Raw genomic sequence first — 21,924 nt, forward strand, 5'->3', positions numbered from 1 at the left:
TTAGGATACAGGAGGTCACGCTAGAGATAAAAGATAAATACAAATATCTCTGGGCGTACGGATAACCAATGGGACCGAGTACCTAAGTGAACACGAAATATACGTAACGACTAAAGGTAACAGAAATGCAGTGATAATAAAAATTAGCGCACTCTTGAAATACAATAGGTATGATGTGAGAGGAATATATATGAAAAGGCGTCATGGTTCCTGGTCCGACTTTCGGCAATGCGGTCTTGTGCATGAAATTAGAGGTACAAGCAAGATTAGAAATTCATCAACAAGGAATAGGTAAGCTCGCTTTTGAAGCTCACGGGAATACACATAATCAGGCAGTACAAGGTGATATGGGATGGACATCATTTGAGGGCAGGGAAGCTAACAGCAAGATAAAATTTGAGAAGCGATTGAGAGAAATGGGGGAGGAGCATTAAACTAGGAAGGTTTTCAGGTAAAGCCGTCCCGGGCTTTGTGATGTTTAGAAAAAATTTGTTGCCACAAACGTGAACATCACTCAACAGAACATTTCTTTCTTAGACATACTCTAACGATGATGACAAAACAGACGTCATTTACATGAACATGGATATGAGATGACGTTGAAAGAACATGTACATTCGATGGTTCACACAAACACCTTCAGACTACAGCTTATAAGATAAACGACTGATTGGCTGGAGGAATGAGGATGTCAAGATCTACAAACATGTTTGTAAAGCTGGTTATGCAACACGATGTTGACAAACAAAATTTATCAGAAATAGATTGTGACCTTCTCTAGCAATAACCAGGGATAGTTTGGCCAGAAAATGTAAACTTTTATTGTAGAATACATATAATACTTACCTTAAGGATGCTTTGAAGAATTCCACTAGCACTTTTTTGAAACAAGCCTTTGTGTTTTCACAGCATCCATTGGGGTAACTTTAATCAGGGAAAGCTTTCGCCCCGCTTGCTCTATGAAGATCGCCTAAGTACTACTTAGGAACACGTGTTGAGTTGTTTATCCCCAGGAAAGCCTGTTGCTTCATAACGCGTGTGTTGTGGAGGAGGAATAAACTTTATTATAAGAAACCAGCAGGTTTATGTGGCCGGGCCTAGGCCTCCCATGAGGGGACGTCAAGGGCTTGCCCCGACGCCGCCTTACGGGCGTGCTGGGTCGCCCAGGTGTGATCGTCAAGAGCGGGGAGAGCCTCATGGAGCTTTAACGAAAGTGTCGTGGCGTTAGTGTGTGTCTGTACTGTGCCGGGCACTCCCACAGCATGTGTAGAAGTGTAGCCGGGAGAGTGCCGCAGCACCGGCAATGAGAGGTTGTGTACACGTCCAGGAATACGAGGTGAAATCGGGCAGATGAGGTATACCACAGAACACCTACGGGATACGCGTTTGTTTAAAGTAGACGCAAATTGGGGGCCTGTGCCCGGTGGAGCTTAGCGTGAGGTGTTTTCCGTGAAGTTTTCTTCAAGCGTGCCTTAAAGAATTCTACTAGTACATTTTTTAAACACTTCTGTCATGTGTAGCCTCAACACCATCGCCAGTTCTTAACCATCTTGTGTTGTGTGGTAAAAGAATTTGGTAGGCTTGCAAAATAAATTATATGTGTTACCATTTTTTTGTTGTGTATAGTTTCGACAAGAATAAATTTACTGAAATAATGCTTTATTTTTTTTAAACGTTTTTAAGAAGGCCGCAAGAGGGCCTATCTGAGCTTCTGTTTTATACTATCGGCTAGGGTGCCAAAGTGTGCCCGTCCGTTACAAAGGGAATGGCCTCATTACCACCATCATCATCATCATCTCACCACACTTTAATCCAAACTAGTAGATGACAGTAGAAACTGGTAGGATTTCCTTCCTCCGTGCTGGTAGGTATTCTGTGATGACACTAGAGCAATGGTAGTGTATAGGTGTTCTGTGGTGCGGGTATGTAAAGGCGCCGCTGGCTGTGCTATGTGTGTGTAAGCGCTTCCTCTTTTTCGGTGTTGAGCGGTGGTCTGTATAATTGCAAAAATATTGTTTGCGAATATGGTGATCCGTGAGTGTGACTGTTCTGTCTGGACGTTAGTTCTGAATGCGCGGTGCGCTCTGACGCGCTTTAGTGAACGCTGTCATACGGGTACTTGCTGCACGCTTTTTACGCTATGCTGCTAGGTGACCGAGAGGCCTCAACTGGCAAAAAACACGTCAAGCAAGTAAGCTTACATTGTTTATTGACAAACGTGAATGCAGCAATATACATGTAAACAAGGAACACTCTCTCACAGAGTTGAACAATACATGAAAAAAAAAAACAGTGATAGCCATCTGTTTAATAAAATTAATAATATTATCCGCTGAAATTGTGCAACGTTTTCTCTTGGCTCGTTCGGTCAGACAACGACATTTACACTGGAGACGCCTTGCACAGTACTTGGTACCATGCTGCCCATTGTCTTTCTCACCACACATGCTCTCAAAAAGTGCAGTGTCAGTACTATTAGCCTGAGCCGCAATATGATATTTGACAACGCATTGGCGAGAAGCACATCGCGTTGAATAAAAAGAAATGATCCCACGCTGTTGTGCTAGGTATCCCTGCATATAACATTGTTGTCGATATTGTGTTTAGAATCTGTGTTCTTACCTGCACATCCAATCTTTTCACGACTAACTAGATCAACTTCCAGTTGTGGTAAGCAAGTGCATCCTGGGAAAACACCATTTACAGGATCATGTTGAAAAGGAAACTTGGTTTACGTTTCAAAAGATGTAAAAAGGTTGCAGTGACAGGCACTTTTATTGAGTAACAGTTGGCGAATAATGAAAGCCTGAGTAAAACATTTCAGCAAGTCAACAATTTCGTCAGAGTTGTCACGGATGACAAGTTAAGAGAATTATCTACCTTTGCCCTTGCTCGCCTACTGTAGATCAGCTGACACACGAGATAGAGGATGCCTGTTGGTGCTCCCAAAAGCACTCATTTGTAAAAAAGAAATTATGCACCAGTGGATAGCATTCGCAATACACTGCACATGACATGTATGCTTACAATAGGGACATATAGAACACTAGTAACACTAGACAGCTGAGAAGTGCTGTAAGTCACGGTAGCAATGTTAGAAAAATAGGCAGTGAATAATCATTGCAGTCAAATCTGCATAATGAAATTTTCTAGGATGTTTATTCACAAAATGAGGGCCATTTCCTAATCTTCAAGTATTTGCACGTCAGACTGAAGAGTTATGTGCACAGCATAATCTGCTACTTCTCAGCGAAAGTACTGAAGTGATTGTTCTGGCTCAGTAGTCATCTACTTGACGGGGAACGCAGACAACAATGTTGGCAAATATTGTTGCTCCCGCCTGTTGTGGAGTGCACACTGTATTTAGATTTTTGCATGCAAAAGAATCACTAGCTTTTCCAATTTACGAGGAGTTGTGCATAGTTCATGGACCAACTGTGAGGAGTGAAACGAGTGTCGGAAGACAGTGTTGAGACTTCCAAAATGGCTGCACAAAAGCGTACGAAAAGAAGTGGAGCACCACACCAAGCACTCAGACCAACCAAACTGTTCAAGTGGACAGGATATTGCAATATATTGAGGACTAACAGTTAGTGGTCTGTAAGACAAAGTTCCCTTGTTGGCCTCGCTACAATTTGCACAATTGTAGCCGATATGCCCAGATATCACAAAGCTAGGTTCCAAAAATGCTTACCGACCAACTCAAACACTAAAGGACATCAAGTGGATGAGCATTTTTGAACTGCTACTGATAAAACAGGGATGATTTGTTTTCGCACTGTTGCACAGGTGACGTCGCTTCATAGTGTATGCAATTGCAGAAACAACATAGTGGTGCCACTACTCCTTTCCACAAAAACCGAAAAAAATTCAAGCAATCAGCTTACTCCAGTTAGAAAATGATGGCTACCATTTTCCAAGTCAAGAAGGGAATTTTTAGTGTTTAATTTCATAAAATGTGGGCCACACTTACAGCTGACATATACTGTGAAACACTCACCACAGTAATAAGTACGATAAACATTGATGACGTCACAAATTCTCATCCGGAATCGGCCTCCTACATGACAACATACATTCTTTCACCACAATCAAAACCAATGAGAAAAGCAAATATTTCGGTAGGGAACACTGATTGCTTGCCCTACTGCCCTGTGCCAGCACCGTGTGATTATTTCCTCTTCTTTCACTCGAAACAGTGGCTCGGGGTACGATTTGAACACAGTGAGAAATTCAAGATCACCGTTCGCAACAGGTTCAATTACCAAGTGCGGCCATCTTTTAATCAGATTGACTAAAGAAACTGCTGCGATGGTAGGAGAAGCACTAAGAAGTTGGCAGTGATTCAGAAGAAAAGTGAAGTAGGTTTTTGCTAAAGTAAGCCCACTGTTGCGACTCCGGGTCCCGCGGGTCTCAGTTTGGTAGTGGGCCACCGTCCTAGGATCCATCGTCGAACAAGTCAGATGAGGCGCTCGAAATAACGGCAACAATTTATTTACATGGTTAGTAACTGAGAATTCGAAAGGAGGTGATCGAGTGATCAAGTACGAGAAGTCAAGAACTGTACAGGAGAACTGTTGAACTGTGGAACTTCAAATATACAAAAGTCTTCCGCTTATATAGCGCGCGTTTCCAACCTTGAGCACATTGTCCGCGGCTTCAGCCAATACGGCGCTCTATGGTCTAGGTGCTCCACCCATGAAGGAGGGGAAAGACACCACACAATGCATGTGGAGAGGGCACGGTAACACGATGCCCAAATATAGTCACAAATGCATTGCACCAACGTTTCGCACACGTCAACAAGATTTCGCCCACGTCCCATGATCTTAGATGGCCTTGCTTTCCAAGAACTCCTTTGGCAGTTGGGGTGAAGTTCGGAAAACCGGCTCCCGGTACACGTGTCAAACTTGCCTGACTACGTTCGGGTAGGACAATGTAGTGGCCCGCCAGCATATCGTCAAAACATGCCACTCCATTCAGCCGATCCTATGGAGAAAGGGTGAAGGCGGAGTGGTCGACTAATCCCTCGTTGTCGAGGCGGGCTCCCGCAAGGTCTGCAGCAGATAGTGCCTTTACCTTTCCTTCAACCCCACATTCCATACCTCATTGTTTGCTAGAAGCTGCGGCTTAGCTGCGAATATCCAGGGCTCGGCTTCTCCTCGCAAGGTGCAGCCACAACCAGTTTGGTTTTAGCTTTCAGCCCAAACTGCAAATACCATGTTGGCCCAGATCCTCCGTGACCTCGAAAATGGCCCAGCTGCTTCCGTGTTTGCCTCGAAAGCCTTGCATAGAGTCGAGCTTACAATGGCCTTTCTTGGCTCGTGCGTTTTCTATGCGCGAACCAGGCTTAGAACTCTCGTTCACGTCTTGCTGACAGGAAATCAACCCGTCTTGATGGCACAAAATTTTTGTTCAGTTCACAAAGATCGAAAGACTTCCATAGGGATTACGGTCATAACAGTCTCTCGCGAAGGGGGGTGAAGATCTCGATAAGCTGAGGTTTGAAGCCACAGTCCAGAGAGATCAGCGCTGACGTTCGCTCTGGTAGAGACTGTCCTTGATGAAGTAGTGACCACCTGCTTCATAGTGGCTCAACAGACGTCACGTTCGCACATGAAAACACAACCACTATCCTAGTGAGCCCCCGACAATTCCATTAAACACCACCAAGCAATTTTCCCCTTTTACAACTAAATAAAAGGAGTATGCTAGATATTCTAAATTCCTCTGCTACGTTTGAGTGAAACAGAATAATGACACTGGAAGCACACCCAACCTGAAACCTTGGATGGTGGCGTCTTCAATGTACTCACCATGAGTTCAACGAACTCTAAAAGGTGTAAAAGTAACAAAAAAACCTAATCAATGGCCCTCATCTAGGTCAGGAAAAATATTGCAGAACTCTTGAGAAGGCTGTTTGTATCAGGGATAGCGACTCAGCGTTGCCATGGAGTATTCCTCTTTTGAAACTTATGTCAAATGTATACTGTTGCAAAACGAGGCTTCAACGCAGCAGGCGGCCATTCATGGAGGACAGAGGCAGTAGCCTTGAGAAAGGACAACGCTCCACCTCTACTAATCTCGCTTCGTAATCTAGTAAGCTAGTTTTTCGAGCTGTCTTCACTAGGCCTTTCTACCACCTAAACAGGACACTTTCAAAACAACGGAAAGCTCAAAACGAAGAATTCTCACATGAGTTCCGTTTACGCACAAAGAAAAACTTAAGTCTTCGTGCCAGCTCTCTGGGGACGCTATAACCCAAGCTCAAACGTTATCGTTATTCATGTCTCTAGTAAGACTCACCTTGACAGACTCAAATCTTTCAGATTAGATTCATCTGCATCGTATAACTGTCCGAAATGTTGCCCTAACCTCGACTTTCGGTAACGCGTAACACTCCGCTTAAACTATGCAGGATACTTAAGCATTCTATCAAAACTAAAGGGACGGAACTAAACCTCGCGTAATAGTCTTGTTTGGTTAATGTTACCTTATCATGCCTGGGCCTTAAAAGAATGCACTAGGTTCTTTGGGCATGTTAGCTCTATTCTACTCACAATTATAGAGCGTTGTAACATTTCGCGACTAAACATATGCCTCCGTACCTTAAACTATCTTCTAAACGCGCGTTTGATTGGAAGTGTACAGCATTCCGCGTTTAGCATGCACCCTTTGAAACCAGCCTTTGTTTTCTGCTCAAACCTTACTTACAAAAGAAAACATTGCTTAAAAGGTTCAAAACTGGAGAAATATTCAAAAAAGCTCTTTTCCAGAAACTGGGTCGCATTCTGCGAAAAACTTGCAGCTGACCTTCACGCTTTTAGTCTTGCATGTGGCAGTCGTGTTCTCTGCTGCTTCTGCGATTGCTAGAGGTCACAACGAGCGCGAGCTCCTAGCCGAACTTTGCTATATCGCCTCATTCGTGATCTTGGCCGGCTTTCTTTGTAACATCGAAAATTCCTGAAGTGCGGGGGAAAGACTCGCTTTTGTCCTTTTGTGTTTGGTTCCACCCTGAATTTAGGACCAGAAGCCTTTTTTTTAGGAACCTGTCGACATAGTTGTCAATGCAAACCTGTTCTTTTCGTCCGCGCCTTCCTTCTTGGGGACGCGCGTCCCTTTCCGCTACTTCTCTCTCGCCAATTTCGTCTGACCGTACGCCTCAAAGGATGTTTTATTGAATTGCTCGATGGCCAACCCTTCCGTTTTTGCTGCGGCGTGCTTTCTGCCTCCACCTTTTGTGGTGCCACGCGTCCCCGCTTCCTTCTTTTGTGGTGACGCTTACGTACAACCTTTCTTTGGTTGTTACAAACTTCCATGATTGCGTCATCGGCAATCTTACAGTTCAGGTGTGCCTACGCACTGCCCTTTTTGCAGCCTTTGCTCTTCGATTTGCTCGCTCCATATCGCTGTCGGGCCAATTTATCTGCAACTCACAAAACCAGAAGCTGGGCCCTCCACAGATCTGAACTCTTGGAAATTTGTGTCCTTCTGGATTTCGGGGTAGTTTTTAGCGTCCGGCCGATCGTTTACGTGCCGCTGCAGGAGGCATGTTTCTAACACCACAGAAGCTCTGTTAATGCTGCTGGGATTAGACTTTTCCTCGAAACGATCATCCACCGAACCTGTGCCTATTTGTACACCTACGACAGCCTCGAACTGTACTTTCTCACCCTCTGAGGCATTTCCCACGCTATCTGTAGGAAATACTTTTAACAGTAGCTCGCCCTCTCTGGCAGTACTGTCGGGTTTCAGTAGCGTTATGTCTTCGCTACATTTAGGACTACCTTTGTCGTCCTCTCTTTCAACGTCCGAAAAGTAATGCTCCTGCTGAGGCTCGAGCGTGGTCTCCAGCTCATCAATCTGTTCAATGACCCCATCAGGGCGACTGGAACCAGCCTCGGTCTCACATGGAACACCTTTTGTACTTGCCACAGTTCGCATACCAGCCACCGCCCCACACTCTACATGCACTACCTTCACGCCATCGGAGAGTCACATACCTTCCCTAGGCGCAATTTCACTAACAACGACCTGTTGCTCTTTTCTCTCCGCCAAAAGATCGCTTTGCATGTTGCACTGATAGAGACGCGTACCTTTCTCGGGTGATACCTCGCAAACAGCGGCTTTCTCGGTGACTTCACACTGCACCGTACTCGCCACTTCATCGCACCTTTAGGGCTCTACACATACTGCACATTGCCACCAAAGACACTTCCGATGCTGTGCTCTAGTTTCATGATTCATTCATTCTATATTTTCGTCTAATGCTCGCATTTTAGCCTCGTGTATACGTATCTCTTCAGCTTCTCTCTCGGCCTCTGCCTTGGCCATCCTCTGCTGAATGTCCTTGCCATACTCTGAGAGGTCGTCGTCGCTTGTCCCTGTCCCGACGATCCGCTCGATCAGATCTGTTCTGTTTAATGAGTCCGACACATCCAGTTTCAACTCCCTTGCGATCGCTAGCAACACGGGTTTTCGCAGGGTTTTCAGATTCATGACTGCTTCCGGTACCATTCTCTGTTCCACAAATGATTCCTGTCTTGCAACTAACTAACCCTGACAACAACGACAGCCCTAGTTGCTGCTTTGCCTCAAGTTACCTGTTAACTTAGTTTGCAAAAACTTCCTTAAGCTCTTACTCAGAATCCTGTTCTGTCACTGTTAACCTTGCCGTCACCCACAGACTATAGCTTAAACAAGCTATCTCACAATTATCTGCCTGACGCAAGTTGTCTGTTAACCCAATGACTAAAACAGCCCTGTCACCGTTAGCCTTGGAGTCACCCACAGACTATAGCTTAAACAAGCAATCTCACAATTGTCTGCCCGACGCAAGTTGTTTGTTAACCTGATGACTAAAACAGCTCTGTCACTGTTAACCTTGTCGTTACCTACAGACTATAGCTTAATCAAGCTATCTCACAATCTTTAACACCAGTTACACAATGACCAAAAAAGCTATTCTCCCTACCAGCTTTTACTCACACATTAGTAAATGCCTGGTAAAGTTTAACAGAAAAAGTCGGCACTCAGGCTCACAGTCATGTCTCCAGCGTCGTGCATCCCAGCAGTGCCTTCCGCTTGACTCTCACAGTCGATGACCTCGTGTCATCCCAGAAGTGTCGTTCGGCTGCCTCTCAAGTCGATGAGCTCGGAGCATTTGACCGTTGTCGTCCAATCGCCTCTCGAAGTCGATGGGGTCGTAGCATCTGACTCTTGTCGTCGAGTCGTTGCTACCTCGGTTGACACCATCCCTCCGCTGCCATCAAGTTGTTGCGACCTGGGTTGACGCTATCTCACCGCTGCCATCTAGTTGTTGCGACTCCGGGTCCCGCGGGTCTCAGTTTGGTAGAGGGCCCCCGTCCTGGGACTCATCGTCGAACAAGTCAGATGAGGCGATCGTAATAACGACAACAATTTATTTACATGGTTAGTAACTGAGAATTCGAAAGGAGGTGATCGAGTGATCAAGTACGAGAAGTCAAGAACTGTACAGGAGAACTGTTGAACTGTGGAACTTCAAATATACAAAAGTATTCCGCTTATATAGCGCGCGTTTCCAACCTTGAGCACATTGTCCGCGGCTTCAGCCAATACGGCGCTCTATGGTCTAGGTGCTCCACCCACGAAGGAGGGGAAAGACACCGCAATGGAGAGGGCACGGTCTACACGATGCCCAAATATAGTCACAAATGCACTGCACTGACGTTTCGCACACGTCGACAAGATTTCGCCCTCGTACCATGATTTTAGATGGCCTTGCTTTCCAAGAACTCCTTTGGCAGTTGGGGTGAAGTTCGGAAAACCGGCTCCCAGTACACGTGTCAAACTTGCCTGACTGCGTTCAGGTAGGACAATGTAGTGGCCCGCCAGCATATCGTCAAAACATGCCACTCCACTCAGCCGATCTTATGGAGAAAAGGGGAAGGAGGAGTGGTCGACTAATCCCTCGTCGTCGAGGCGGGCTCCAGCAAGGGCTGCAGCAGGTAGTGCCTTTTCTTTTCCTTCAACCACACATTCCATTCCCACACATTCTATTCCTCATTGTTTGCTAGAAGCTGCAGCCTAGCTGCGAATATCCGGGGCTTGGCTTCTCCTCGCAAGGTGCAGCCACAACCAGTTTGGTTTTAGCTTTCAGCCCAAACTGCAAATACCACGCTGGTTCGGATCTTTCCAGATCCTCGGTGACCTCGAAAATGGCCCAGCTGCTTCCATGTTTGCCTCGAAAGCCTTGCATAGAGCCGAGCTCACAATGGCCTTTCTTGGCTCGTGCGTTTTCTTTGCGCGAACCGGTCTTGGACCTCTCGTTCATGTCTTGATGACAGGAAATCAACCTGTCTTGACGGCACATCCTTGCTTGGAATGCATCGAAATATTTTCGTTCTGTTCACAAAGGCTGAAAGACTTCAATATGGATTACGGTCATAACAACACCAATAAAAACTTTTGCTAATGAATATTTACTTGCTTGGAACCAAATGGCCCTTACTTTTTGAATGACCTTCAAAGTTTTTATGCTTTGCATTGACAGATAACTAAATGAGTTCTTTTTTTGTGCCAATGGTGCATAGTTATCAAAGACACTGCTCAAACGATGGACAACGGCAGAAGCTGAAGTCACATTTTTATTCTTCACTACTTCCTAACTGTCTGCCTCACTCTTAACACAGGTATCATACAAAACTAGTCCTTCTGGCTACATATTTCATAGCAATATCAAGGGAATATCTGTTAGTAGACATTTAAATTATCGACATGTATAAACACTGGCCAACTTTGATTATACCTACTAAGTGCACTCAGTAATTGTTCAGTTTAAAATTATTATACCTTTAAAAATGCCTTGTCATGCATCAGGTATTTTACAAAGAACAAATATTATTACAGTAAAAGGTCGTTATTTGAACTCAGTTAAGTAAAAGTGCACAGCCCTGTGTATTTCTATTGGGGGAAATCTCTCGACAATTTGAACATATTGGTATCCACAACAGCTTATTCAAACTAGGAGCCACTTTTTTTCGTTACTGCTCGCACAAATCTGTCTAGAGTGATCACAACATTTTGCAAAAATAAACCAAACTAAATTTACTAGAGGAGGAAAACAACTGAACAGCAGCTTTTCTCAGCAGATGAGATTTCAGATGCTGAACTGGAGCCCTTGGACAAGCTAGGAATGATGGTCATGGAGTCACAGTGGAATGAATGCAAGCGAATGCAAATTACTGATTACTTCTCATTTTGATTGTGTTAACTTTGTCATGTAAGCAAACATGTTTCGAAGCACAAATATTGACATACGTTTAAACACTAAGGCTCACTGCTTGCGTGCATGTCGGTGCTTGTTTTTGGCATATCATCAGCCTGATTACACCCACTGCAGGACAAAGGCCTCTCCCATGATCAGCAAATCAACTTGGTCCTGTGCTTTCTGCTGCCACGTTACACATACAGACTTTTTAATATCATTAACCCATTTAACCTTCTGTCTTCACTTCATGCATTTTCCTTCTCTGTGAATCCAGTCAGTTACCCTTAATGATCAGCGGTTATTCTGCCTGCATACTACGTGGCCAGTCCATGTCAATCTCTTCTTGTTGATTTCAACTACGATATCCTTAACACCGATTTGTTCCCTAACCCACTTTGCTCTCTTCTTGTGTCTCAAGGTTACACCTATCATTTTCCTTTCCATCGCTCGCTGCGTCATCCTCAATTTAAGCTGAACCCTCTTTGTAAGTCTCCAGGTTTCTGCTCCGTAGGTAAGTATGGGCAAGACGCAGCTGTTATATACCTTCCGCTTGAGGGTTAATGACAGATTATCATTCATGATTTGAGAATGCTTGCCGAATGTGATCCACCCATTCTTATTCTTCGTTATTCTTCTAGGTATTTTACTCTCATGGTTCGGCTCCGCGATTGCTACCTCTGCAAGACATGTCTTGCCTAATGAAGGCACGAGTTCTTGCACAGTTTTTTTTAGCACTTTGATAGTGTCACTACCAACATGCATGCAGTATCAGTAACTGTTTCAACACTACTATAGTTGTATCTACTACTGCCTTGAAACAATGTTTACATTCACAGCAATCTATACACAATGTGCAACAGAAGTGCTGATAAATATGCACTACTACAAGTCCATTTGTTACCTAGTTATATGTGATACTCTTTGCAAAGCTTGACTTGTATAGTGAAGTACAGTATGTGCACCCCTTGAAATGCACTGTCCAAGAATTTTGAAGCCTGTGCATTTCCTGTAAACTGAGTAATTCATAAAGCAAGAAAGAACAGTCTGTGCACCCAATTTAGTACAGCTTGAACATACCATAAGCTATCACTGCTTTTCAGTATAAGGCTTCCATTTGTCCACCTTGCATATTGTTGGCGCATGGGGTTGTCGCTATGGCAACTGTAGAGCTTCTTACGACTTGATGTGGGTAGCTTGGAAATCAATGGTCTCTCTTTAGTCGAGTTTTCTGAGAAGACAAAAAAAAAAAAAAAACAGACTCATGAGCAGGGTAAGACAGAAATGGTTGAACAAATTATGGTCAATAAATAAAGTGCCTTCAACTCAACCATACCTTGCGAGGATTTTGGCCTGTGAGCTTGCTTTCAGTGATGACACATTCTCCGCTGACTTGAGGTAGCTTCAGAGTGATGAGGCATCCAAGCGTACACTGATATGAGCAGTTCCTTGGAGGCCGCGGTTGGGTTGTAAGAAAAAAAAAATGGTTACTCTGGTAGAAGCGTGAACGGATTGGCGACGCATGACTAAGAAGAATGTATATGGGAACACTGCATATAAGAAAGGTAGTGTGTACATAACATTGCTATTTTTGTGAATTTGTCTTCTGGACGGCATTATAATGAGTTTGCTTTATTGACGTTCTTCAGAGGACAAAGCTAGGCAATTCCCCAACTGGATGGACTATATGGTTCATGCAAATGTGATATGCTTGATTGCAAGCTTGAGCAGAAACAGATAGAACTTATGCTGTTATCGGTGCTACAAATTTGAGCAGTAAAGATATTTTCAGCGAATGTGACAACGAAGTAAACAATCTCAAACATTCACAAGGTGTGCACCTCATTAGCTGTACATGTCGAAAAGCCTTGAGAGATGACAGAAAACTGTAGCGCATGCAATAGAAAAGGGCCATGTTCAGATGCAAAGCAGCGCATTTTCACTCACCGGCGAACATGCCCACATTGTGCAAGATTATTCCGTCTTTGTAGGCAGTCTCCGAGCGAATTTGCCGGCGTTGAATTTTCACGCTGGAGGCTGCGCAACCGGACGTCGGTGAAGCACAGCAGATGACATGGTTCACAGCCTCTAGATACGTTCGTTTTGTCGTAGCGGCCCGTAAAGTCTGACACACAAGCTCGCATTGATATATCAAAGCTGAATTAAAACGAAGCTTCGCAATGCCGATCGACAAAAAAGTACCGCGGACAATTTGAACAAATTAGCCGACAGAAACGCAATCGATGCCAATGGGCTGCTGCTTTTCGAGTGTCAAGATTGTCTCAACACTTAAACTAAAACAATCACCGCTCTTGTATTACTAATAAAAATATAACAAAAATGTTTTATTTAATGTTTTATCACAAAAGACATAGCAACTATTTTTTAAGAATTTTTTTAATACTTTCTCAAATAAAAAGTTCAGCCGCGTTGATCGCCCCTAACAGGAAAATTGCACACTAACTTTTTTGACCGCTGTACTTACACAGTTAGTAGTTCCACTATACGTGCACATGAAGAAACTCGCCACGGTCGATTTTTTTACCCTCTACAGCCATCGCGAGAACTTGAGAGTTTTCGGGGCCTTTGTAGGCGTAAGTTCAGTCAGAGACGAAGTCCCCGGCGAACACGGACGCGTTTATCCCCAGCGCTCTTGCCAGAAAGCACCTAGACGCTGACAGAGGAAATGGCGCATGCGCCATAAGCTACCAACGTTAAAACGTATTAAATATTTTGTTTTTTTTGCTCTTTTTTGTTCTTGCATTTTTTGTTATTTTGTTTGATTCAAAATTTGTTTCAACCAATGGGAAGACAGAGTTCTTGCCATGTGACTAACGTCACCGCCATTGACTGAAATCGTGCGTTAGGCCGGACAGCGGTGTTGCCTGTGCTGTGTCTCGGAGTTTAGCTTTGGTTTCGTCCAATGTTTTGCTGAGCCCACTTTGCGAAATTCCAAGTGCAGTGCTTCAACCGCAAGTAACGCTCATATTAGCGAGCACGATGTCCGGTCGTCGGGGCTCGGTGACGGACAGTGGACACCGAGCGTCCATCCAGCCAGTCTTGGAACCAACGCCGCCATTGGCCAAGCGACGCTTCGTGCACGGCGGATTGCAGTAGCATTTTCCTACACCCAGTGTTCGCGCTGCTGTTCATCAACGATGGAAGTCGAGACGCACGTCGATAAAGACTGCAGCGCGCTTGGCAGCTTATTTCAATACATCGTCAATGACCTGAAGGTGAGCGAATGTTTTGAATCATGAAAGTTATGCATGCTGCAGCGCATGCAGCTTGCGCTTCGGCGATACTTAATATTTATTGTGTTTCACTATATGTGCTGATACATTATGAAAGGAAGGATTAATACTTTGTACCAAACGGTCCGGCGTAGTACCTGCGTGTGTCTGTAAAAGGCGAATTTTCGTACTATAATTTATTACTCAAAACGTCGTTTCTACTCGAATGGTTCATCCCTGTGCGTCCGCAATGTATTGAATGCTGTGCAGATCGGTGCTTCGTACATGTTGGAGCATTTTGCACCACACACTACGAATCGGCCTGACGCTGTGTTCGTATGAGATTGTAACACACTCTAAACAAGGTACTCCTAGTCAACATTCGTAAAGAAAGAACCGTCACTTTCTGTTGGGAAGCCTACTAAGTGGTCGTTTATATAAGGACGCCTGTAATTTTTATTTACCTTTTGCTTAATAACCAGTATTGTTTTCGTTAGTAATGTGTGGCTTCAAAAAAAAAACACAGATAAATGTGTGTACTATTACTTTCGCTGTAGTGCGTTGGCCTTGGCGTCAGAAATGTATACTTTAGGTAGTGGCTAGTTCATTTGTTAACGGTTCGTGCTACCACTATAACTGGTTTTTTGACGCACTTTGTCTCGTATACGTGTAGCCGTACAGAAGTTACAAAACAAAAACACCAGGTGACGAGAGAACTAAATGTTATTCGTACTTAGAAGTGACTCTGCGTATTTGTGTTGGCGTTCATCAACATCGTCATTACGAACGTCATGAATTGTGTGTGCGCTTGTTGGACCGCTGTTAGTTGCCTGTGTTCCCTAGTGACTTAGCAACTACACCAGGATACCAAGAAATAACCATCTTCGGGATCACAGAAGTTATTGCTTGTGCTTTGTAAGTTCTGTGATCTCAAGTTGCCTTGTTGTTGATAGCAGAGTAGTTCATGCATGCACCTGTGTACTGTTTTCGAAACGCCTACCTATTATGGGGCGTAGTTCCGCGTTTTTCAGTTACACCGTAAAAGCGGGCGCACGTGGGCGTGCCTGGCAAGGCTGTGTGAGGTGTGTGCTCGTTTACGCAATGTGCCGCGGTCTGAATGAGATTAGGCCAGCTCGCTTTCTGAGCAGGTGTCGAGGAGGATGCCGCCAAAGTGTGGACCGCGACGGCAGCTGTGAACCATTATGCACACGTGAAAAATAACAAAATATCATATCTGTATACAATGAGTGAATAAATGATGCGTTAATACTGTTAACTCCGTGTGGTAATACGAATCGCTTGCACTTGCCCGAAATGTATTAACAGATGTTTGGCATGCAATAAAGCATACATTCTTTGTGAAACGTGTTTGAGAACCCGCGCGAGAGTTTACTGTCAGGCTAGCTTGTACAGAATCGACCAAATCTAATGTGAATGCCTAATAACTTTAAAGCTGGTCAAACTAGAAAGGCTATTAAGCTTCACGAGGGAAAAGTCCTCCAAATGGCACCTTATCGTGTTGTCGATAAAACACAATAATTTTTTGCATTGTGCATTACACACCAGCTTCTGAGGTGTTCATCCTTGAGGTGTACGGCCCTGCAAAAGTATAACGGAAAGAAGCTATCTTTATTCTGTTGTGATTCGAACTAATTTTTCGTAGGGTACTGGGGCGTACTACCTGCCTGATGCTTCAAGGTGATTGCGTTGTAATAAGCGAATGTTTACTGGTTTAATGTCCCGAAGCGATTTCTTGTGGCTGATAAGACACCGGGTACGGTAGGTTGAGTAAACCCACGAACTTGTATGAAGCCGCAGCAGAACGCCGTAGCCATTGTGTTGACGCAGCTGTTACTTTGCTTGCATCTGTGAGGGAAACAACTTTATTGGGTCCACAATAGACGCTAGTTAAATCAGCGTCACCTGGCTGGGCCCACTCAAAAATGCAGTGGGCTGGGCCCACTGCATTTTTGACGAATTTTAATGGGTAGTGGATTGAGCAACACATACGAGGTGGTGGTGGGGGTTGGAAGAGGAGAAATACACCTAATTTCTGCAGCCCGGTCGGGAGCACGGCGCAGTGCCTTGAGACGAGGTACAAGGGACGCAATCCACGATCCGGCAGCTGTGCCAGCGCGTCCAATCTTGAAAAAAATAGCAAGTATAACGAATTATTTGAGGGTTGTCTTGGACCTTGCAGACGTTGTGTGTACTGAGGCAGCACGAAAAAAAAAAAGTGCGCTACTTGATCCACAGCAGTCCATTCACGTTAAAACGGCGAACAAAAAAAGGAATAAAAAAAAAACAACGTTGTTATTACGACTTTGTGTTTTCATAGCCGTGTGTGTGAGTAAAGCAATGGTCATTAATTTAACGCAATGTTAGAAAAAATTATGTGTGACTCACATCAGTGTATCGTATATCGTAAACTGGCGTGCTGCTACTTTCCAAGTTTCTCTTATTAGTCTTCAAGGTATATTACGCGTCAAGTTTTGTTTCGCGTTTTCCAAAAAAAAAAAAAAATGTTTTTCTACCCATGAGTTAGTAATGTAGATGGCGTAACACAATGATTTTATCAGCATTTGATAAGAAATGCGCGCACTGCTTTTGTCTTTACACGTCGTAGGGGTCTATATTGGTTACGTTGCTCGGCTACTGACCCGAATTTTGCCGGATCGAACCCCGGGCGCGGCGGCTGCATTTTCGACGGGAGGCCGCATACTAGAGGCCCGTATACAAAGGTTTAGCGCTTGTGTTCCGTGTGCTCCGTCTTGTGATCGTTTTGCCTCGTGGCCGTTTCGTAATTATGAACCCTTACCAACAAAAGCAGTTGTCAGCTCTTCTAAACGTTTAGGTGCACGTTAAGGAACCCCAGGGTGGTCGGAATTCCCAGAGCCCTTGACGACCCGGTGCCTCATAACGACGCCGTGATTTAGACATGTATAACCCCCAAAATTATTTATCCGGCCGCCTTCGGCAAGACTTGCTCGCTCAGTGGCGTGGTTCTTGATTTGTGGGGACCAACTTGGTTGCGCAGTGACGGAATTCGCGTTGTAAAATAACGCCGGAGTCGCTCGATACGTTGCGCACGGCGGATATCTCTTGAGGCCAGAAAACCGAAATGCGTGCGCTTTTGCATTGAGGCAGTACCGCTGTTTCCGTTTGCGAAGTTACGACAAACGAGTGCAGCACAGCTGCGCCGATAAGCGCGTCCGGCTGGTCGCGACCAAGGCTACCACGTGTTGCCCCATCGCGCATCGGTTGGCGGCGAACTACGGCCGTAGCGCTTACATGAAATGTCATGACGGGACTTTTGTTTTGATAACGGCCGTCTCGAGTGTGGCTCTTTATTGTGGGCCCCTGAAGCCGCACGGCGGTATGCGGTCGAAATGGGTCGCGGCAGACCATTTCGGGAGCCCATTGGGAACCGGAATGGGCTGCCGCGAGAACCGGCGCACCAGTCATTGTGCTGCCGGCGAGACTCCTCCAGTGGAGAGCAGCAGACACCGCTTCCGGCCAGTGTGCGTCTCGCCGCGTCGTGACCTTCTCGCGAGACGACCCTGTTGTCGCGGTGTTGTGCTCGTCCGTGGCATTGCGGTCGAACTGTTCACGTGGTGCGTTCGCGCTGTTTTACGTGCCAAAAGCACAATATCACTATGAGTGAAGGGCTCCGGGAAATTTTACGATCTGGTGTTTTTCAACGTGCACTGACATCGCACAGTGCTCGGGCTCCTACCGTTTCGCCTTCATCGAGATGCCGGGGTTGGACGTTCGGGTCAGCAGCCGAGCCCCGCAGCCTAATTATGACTTTATGGTTATTGTGCAAGGTCAGAAAGCGACAAGCTGCGGCCACTGCGTTTGCGTTGCCTGTGCCCTGCTGCGTAATCACTGAGGATTAGTTGTTTGTTGCCCCGTAATTTGCTAGCCGTGGTAGCAGGTCTAGGGCACGGGTTCGATTCCGAGCCACAGCGGCCGCGCGGATGGAAAGCAAAAACGTCGGTGTACTTCAGATGCGGGTTATAAGGAACCCGAGGAGGTCGCGATTGTTCCGGATTTCCCTTACGTCAAGCGTGTCGTATTTCTCGGTACTTATACAGAAGTACTCGGAGTACTTTTTTTTTTTTTTTGCGAAGCCTTTCAGTAGATTATTCACTATAATTTTGTGAGCCGCTTGTCAGAGTTTGTGGTTACGGTAAAACTGCATTAATGCCATGCGCTCTTCCTGCCCTTCTGCATGGGCTGCAGGCTCGCGCTTTTTTTCACTGTCTCTGGCATTTGCTGATGATTTACAAATCGGCTGTGCTATTAGGGCGCACTCTCCGTAGCGCGAGTTGGGCAGCGCTGCAGAAATACGCGTACAACGATATTGGCGAATGCAGCTTTTCGCACATTCATGCCGACACATTAACGAGAGCGGCTGCACGCATCCAACGTGTTTCCCAAAGCGGGAGCGGCAGGTGTGTATTGCTTAGTTATCATACGCTTTACCTAGGTTTCGTACGCTTTACCTTCTATAAACCTGGTGAAATCAATTGCGTCCCGCACTGCGACCGCTGTGCTTGTTAATTTCCCTGTAGGGATTCGATCCCAATTATATATATTTATAGAATTATATAAGGTCGAGTATATGACCGTACATAGTCTGCACGAGTTATGTCTGTCTTTGTAGAGTGAATTCGCACGATGAGCGCGCAGTTTTCGTGCTTCGCGCCTGTAGAGATGGCTCCAAGGGAAGGAGGGGGGGGGGGGGGGGGGCGCATCCGCCTTTTGCCAGGATCATCTGTGGCTGGTTTTACTTCCCGTTCGTGAGACCATTTGCGAGGTCACTATCAGCGAGAAAAGAAGAAAGGTAATGACATAAGGCGTCGACTGAGCATGCACTAACATTCCTATATATGTGGTTTAAGGGGGTGCGAAGCACAATATAGCCCCAAATGGTTACCGTGCTCAGTGGTTGATTGCTGAGCAATAACCCCTCAATTGCCATAGCGATTTTGTGTCGCAATGGTTGCCGCGAACTCGCCAGCGTGTAAAACTTCTCACCAGATGTTTGTACCAGACATTGTTCGTGTGTTTATATTATCCCTGCCCCCCCCCCCCCCCTTTTTTTTTGAAATGGTCGAGTCCACCTTATTCACATCCTTGCACTTAGCCTACTTGGCTACCTCATGTTGTCCGAGACAGATATAATTCTGCTCCGCAAAGTACCCATAACAAAACATTGTATTCAGCATTCTTTAATACCCAAGTAAGCACGTATATCCGGTAGGCATACGACGAGACGTACATTTTGGATATTTCGGACATCCATCAGATGTCCACGAATGTACACTGTATGTCATCACATGTACAAAGGTGACAAATTTGCACGTTCGCTCGACATCTATCTAGGACAGCCAACATGGACATTGACAGGCCCTTCAAAGGATATATATATATATATACACACACACACACACACACACACACACACACACACACACTCTACCACTGAGCTACCACGGCGGCTATCCTCCCAGCCACTTTATTGGGTTTATATGTGAATTTAAGCGCGGGAGTGTCAGTCAGGGCTATCTGTAGCCATGGCGGCGAGTGTGGCACACTCTTCACGAGCCTGTATGGCGGCACGTAGCATGTAAACTTATTACGAGCTGGCAGCTGACCAATAGTCCCTCGTATACAACCTACGGCACCAAGTCTGCCAGTACGAGACCCTCGTTAATGAATAAGGGAAAGAAGTGTATACTTAAGGGCTCGTTTTTGTGTCACAACACAGAAAAATGAGCCCTTAGGTATACAATTCTTTCCCTTATATATATATATATATATATGTAATGTTTGTGTGCATATAGCTAAGCCTTTCATGTGAACAACGTACACACAGCCTACTCGGAGGCCCGCCTTTTTTCCGCGGGAGCTTTTCTGGTGCAAATTAATTTAAAACAAAATGGAGTCCACATGGGCTTTCAAAAACAATCGAAACTTTATTATCAACATATATCAAGGCTAAGAAGCACATAACTCGCAGTCCGCAGCCGCGATTGTGAAAGTGTGTACAAGTGTCTTACAAGATTTCAGTGTTCAATGCTCTTCCGCCTTCAATCGCCATGACTTCTTAGGCGGCAGCAATTGCTTCTTTATGGGTTTATTAAATTAATAGCAAGAAACCTAACTCGCACGTGTTTATGACAATGTTATTCTAGTAACCGCAATACATACATACAGACAAGCACAGGAGAACTAATGGGTGCAGCGTATGCTTCTAAAGAAGTTGTACAGGCACTGACCACGTGCTCGTCTTAAATTGGTTAATAGCAAGGAATATGCAAGCAAATGAAGAGCTTGAAACATGCACGTATTAGCAGGGCTTATGCAAGTGATCGACAATAGTTGACGCATGCTAAGAACAGATAAATCTCCGATATGAGACGTAAAGAACAGATATGTAACACGTGGTTTGATCTGTACCGTGCGAGTGAGTGGGGTTGCTGCTGCTTGCCGTGGTAATCTCTGCCAAAGACAGTGGTAGGCTCGTGCCGCATTTCGGCGTTTCTTGTAAAAAAGTCATCTTTTGTAACTTTGCATGTTGCTGTTGATGTGCACATGGGCACACTTGAGAAAAAAAAAATCTGCCTTCTGCCTCTAGGAGACCGACTAAGCGTACATACGTGCGATGTGACACGAACACCCTGCCTTTCCGTGTGCCTTCCCTCAGTGCGTGCCGCTGGTCAAGCAGGTTTCGGGACAATAGGCACAATGACGCGCATTTTCTCCCAACACATCCAGAGGGGCACTGCTAGCATGACGCGTACGTTCGAGGAATCTGAGCAACTGTGGTGCACCGCTTGTTGAAAGGCTGGCACATGGAAGTTTGCTTACATGATGAGTGCTATGACGTGCTCGATCCGCATTTTTGTTAGTTCACATGCGATAATGATAACACTAAATACATTCTTTCTTTTGACACACGATACGTATATTGAATCAACCAGATTGTTTTGCCTCAGGAAGCAAAATTATTTAGCATCCTGGTATCAAATGCGTGTGCCGAAATTTGAATGAATTTCATAGCAGTCTATTTGATGAAATTCTACAATATTGTCACCTGGGATTCTGCAGATCTTTATATATTTCCACTACATTCTAATTTTACAATAATTAATTAGCAAATGCACATATCCTTGTCATGTCCTTATATGAACAGCCAGTCAACGTTCAAACAGGATGTCCGGTCGGACATTCAGTTCAGACGGTCAGAGAACAGCCATACGGGGCATGGATTTTTACAGTACGTTCATTGGCTATCCGTGTTAGATATTCATACAGCCGGACATCAGTATTCAGAATGCACAGACAGCGGATATCCGTGGTTACTTGAATATGGCGGTCTGTCCAAAATTGCGAGTCGCACTAAAATTATATCCACTTTGGCAATATAGAGTG

The 21,924-nt window shown here is 45.1% G+C and overlaps 1 protein-coding gene and 1 long non-coding RNA gene across 2 annotated transcripts in view; one reads left to right on the plus strand and one right to left on the minus strand.

The window, feature by feature from the left end:
• Nucleotides 1-2,192: 2,192 nt before the first annotated feature.
• On the minus strand, nucleotides 2,193-13,502 carry LOC142775871 (uncharacterized). The gene is made up of 3 exons (XR_012887106.1): nucleotides 13,196-13,502; nucleotides 12,585-12,696; nucleotides 2,193-12,479 (listed from the first exon to the last, which is right to left on the minus strand). It is a non-coding gene; the product is annotated as an uncharacterized LOC142775871 (long non-coding RNA).
• Nucleotides 13,503-13,944: 442 nt separating this feature from the next.
• LOC119177165 (missing-in-metastasis) overlaps nucleotides 13,945-21,924 on the plus strand; it is a 125,984-nt gene continuing 118,004 nt past the window's right edge. The window contains exon 1 of the mRNA XM_037428565.2: nucleotides 13,945-14,484. Within this exon, the coding sequence (XP_037284462.2) occupies nucleotides 14,407-14,484 (78 nt within the window). The 5' untranslated portion in view covers nucleotides 13,945-14,406. The remainder of the gene's footprint in view (nucleotides 14,485-21,924) is intronic.

Source organism: Rhipicephalus microplus, chromosome X, assembly GCF_043290135.1.
Source record: "Rhipicephalus microplus isolate Deutch F79 chromosome X, USDA_Rmic, whole genome shotgun sequence".
In the NCBI taxonomy this organism is placed as follows: domain Eukaryota; kingdom Metazoa; phylum Arthropoda; class Arachnida; order Ixodida; family Ixodidae; genus Rhipicephalus; species Rhipicephalus microplus.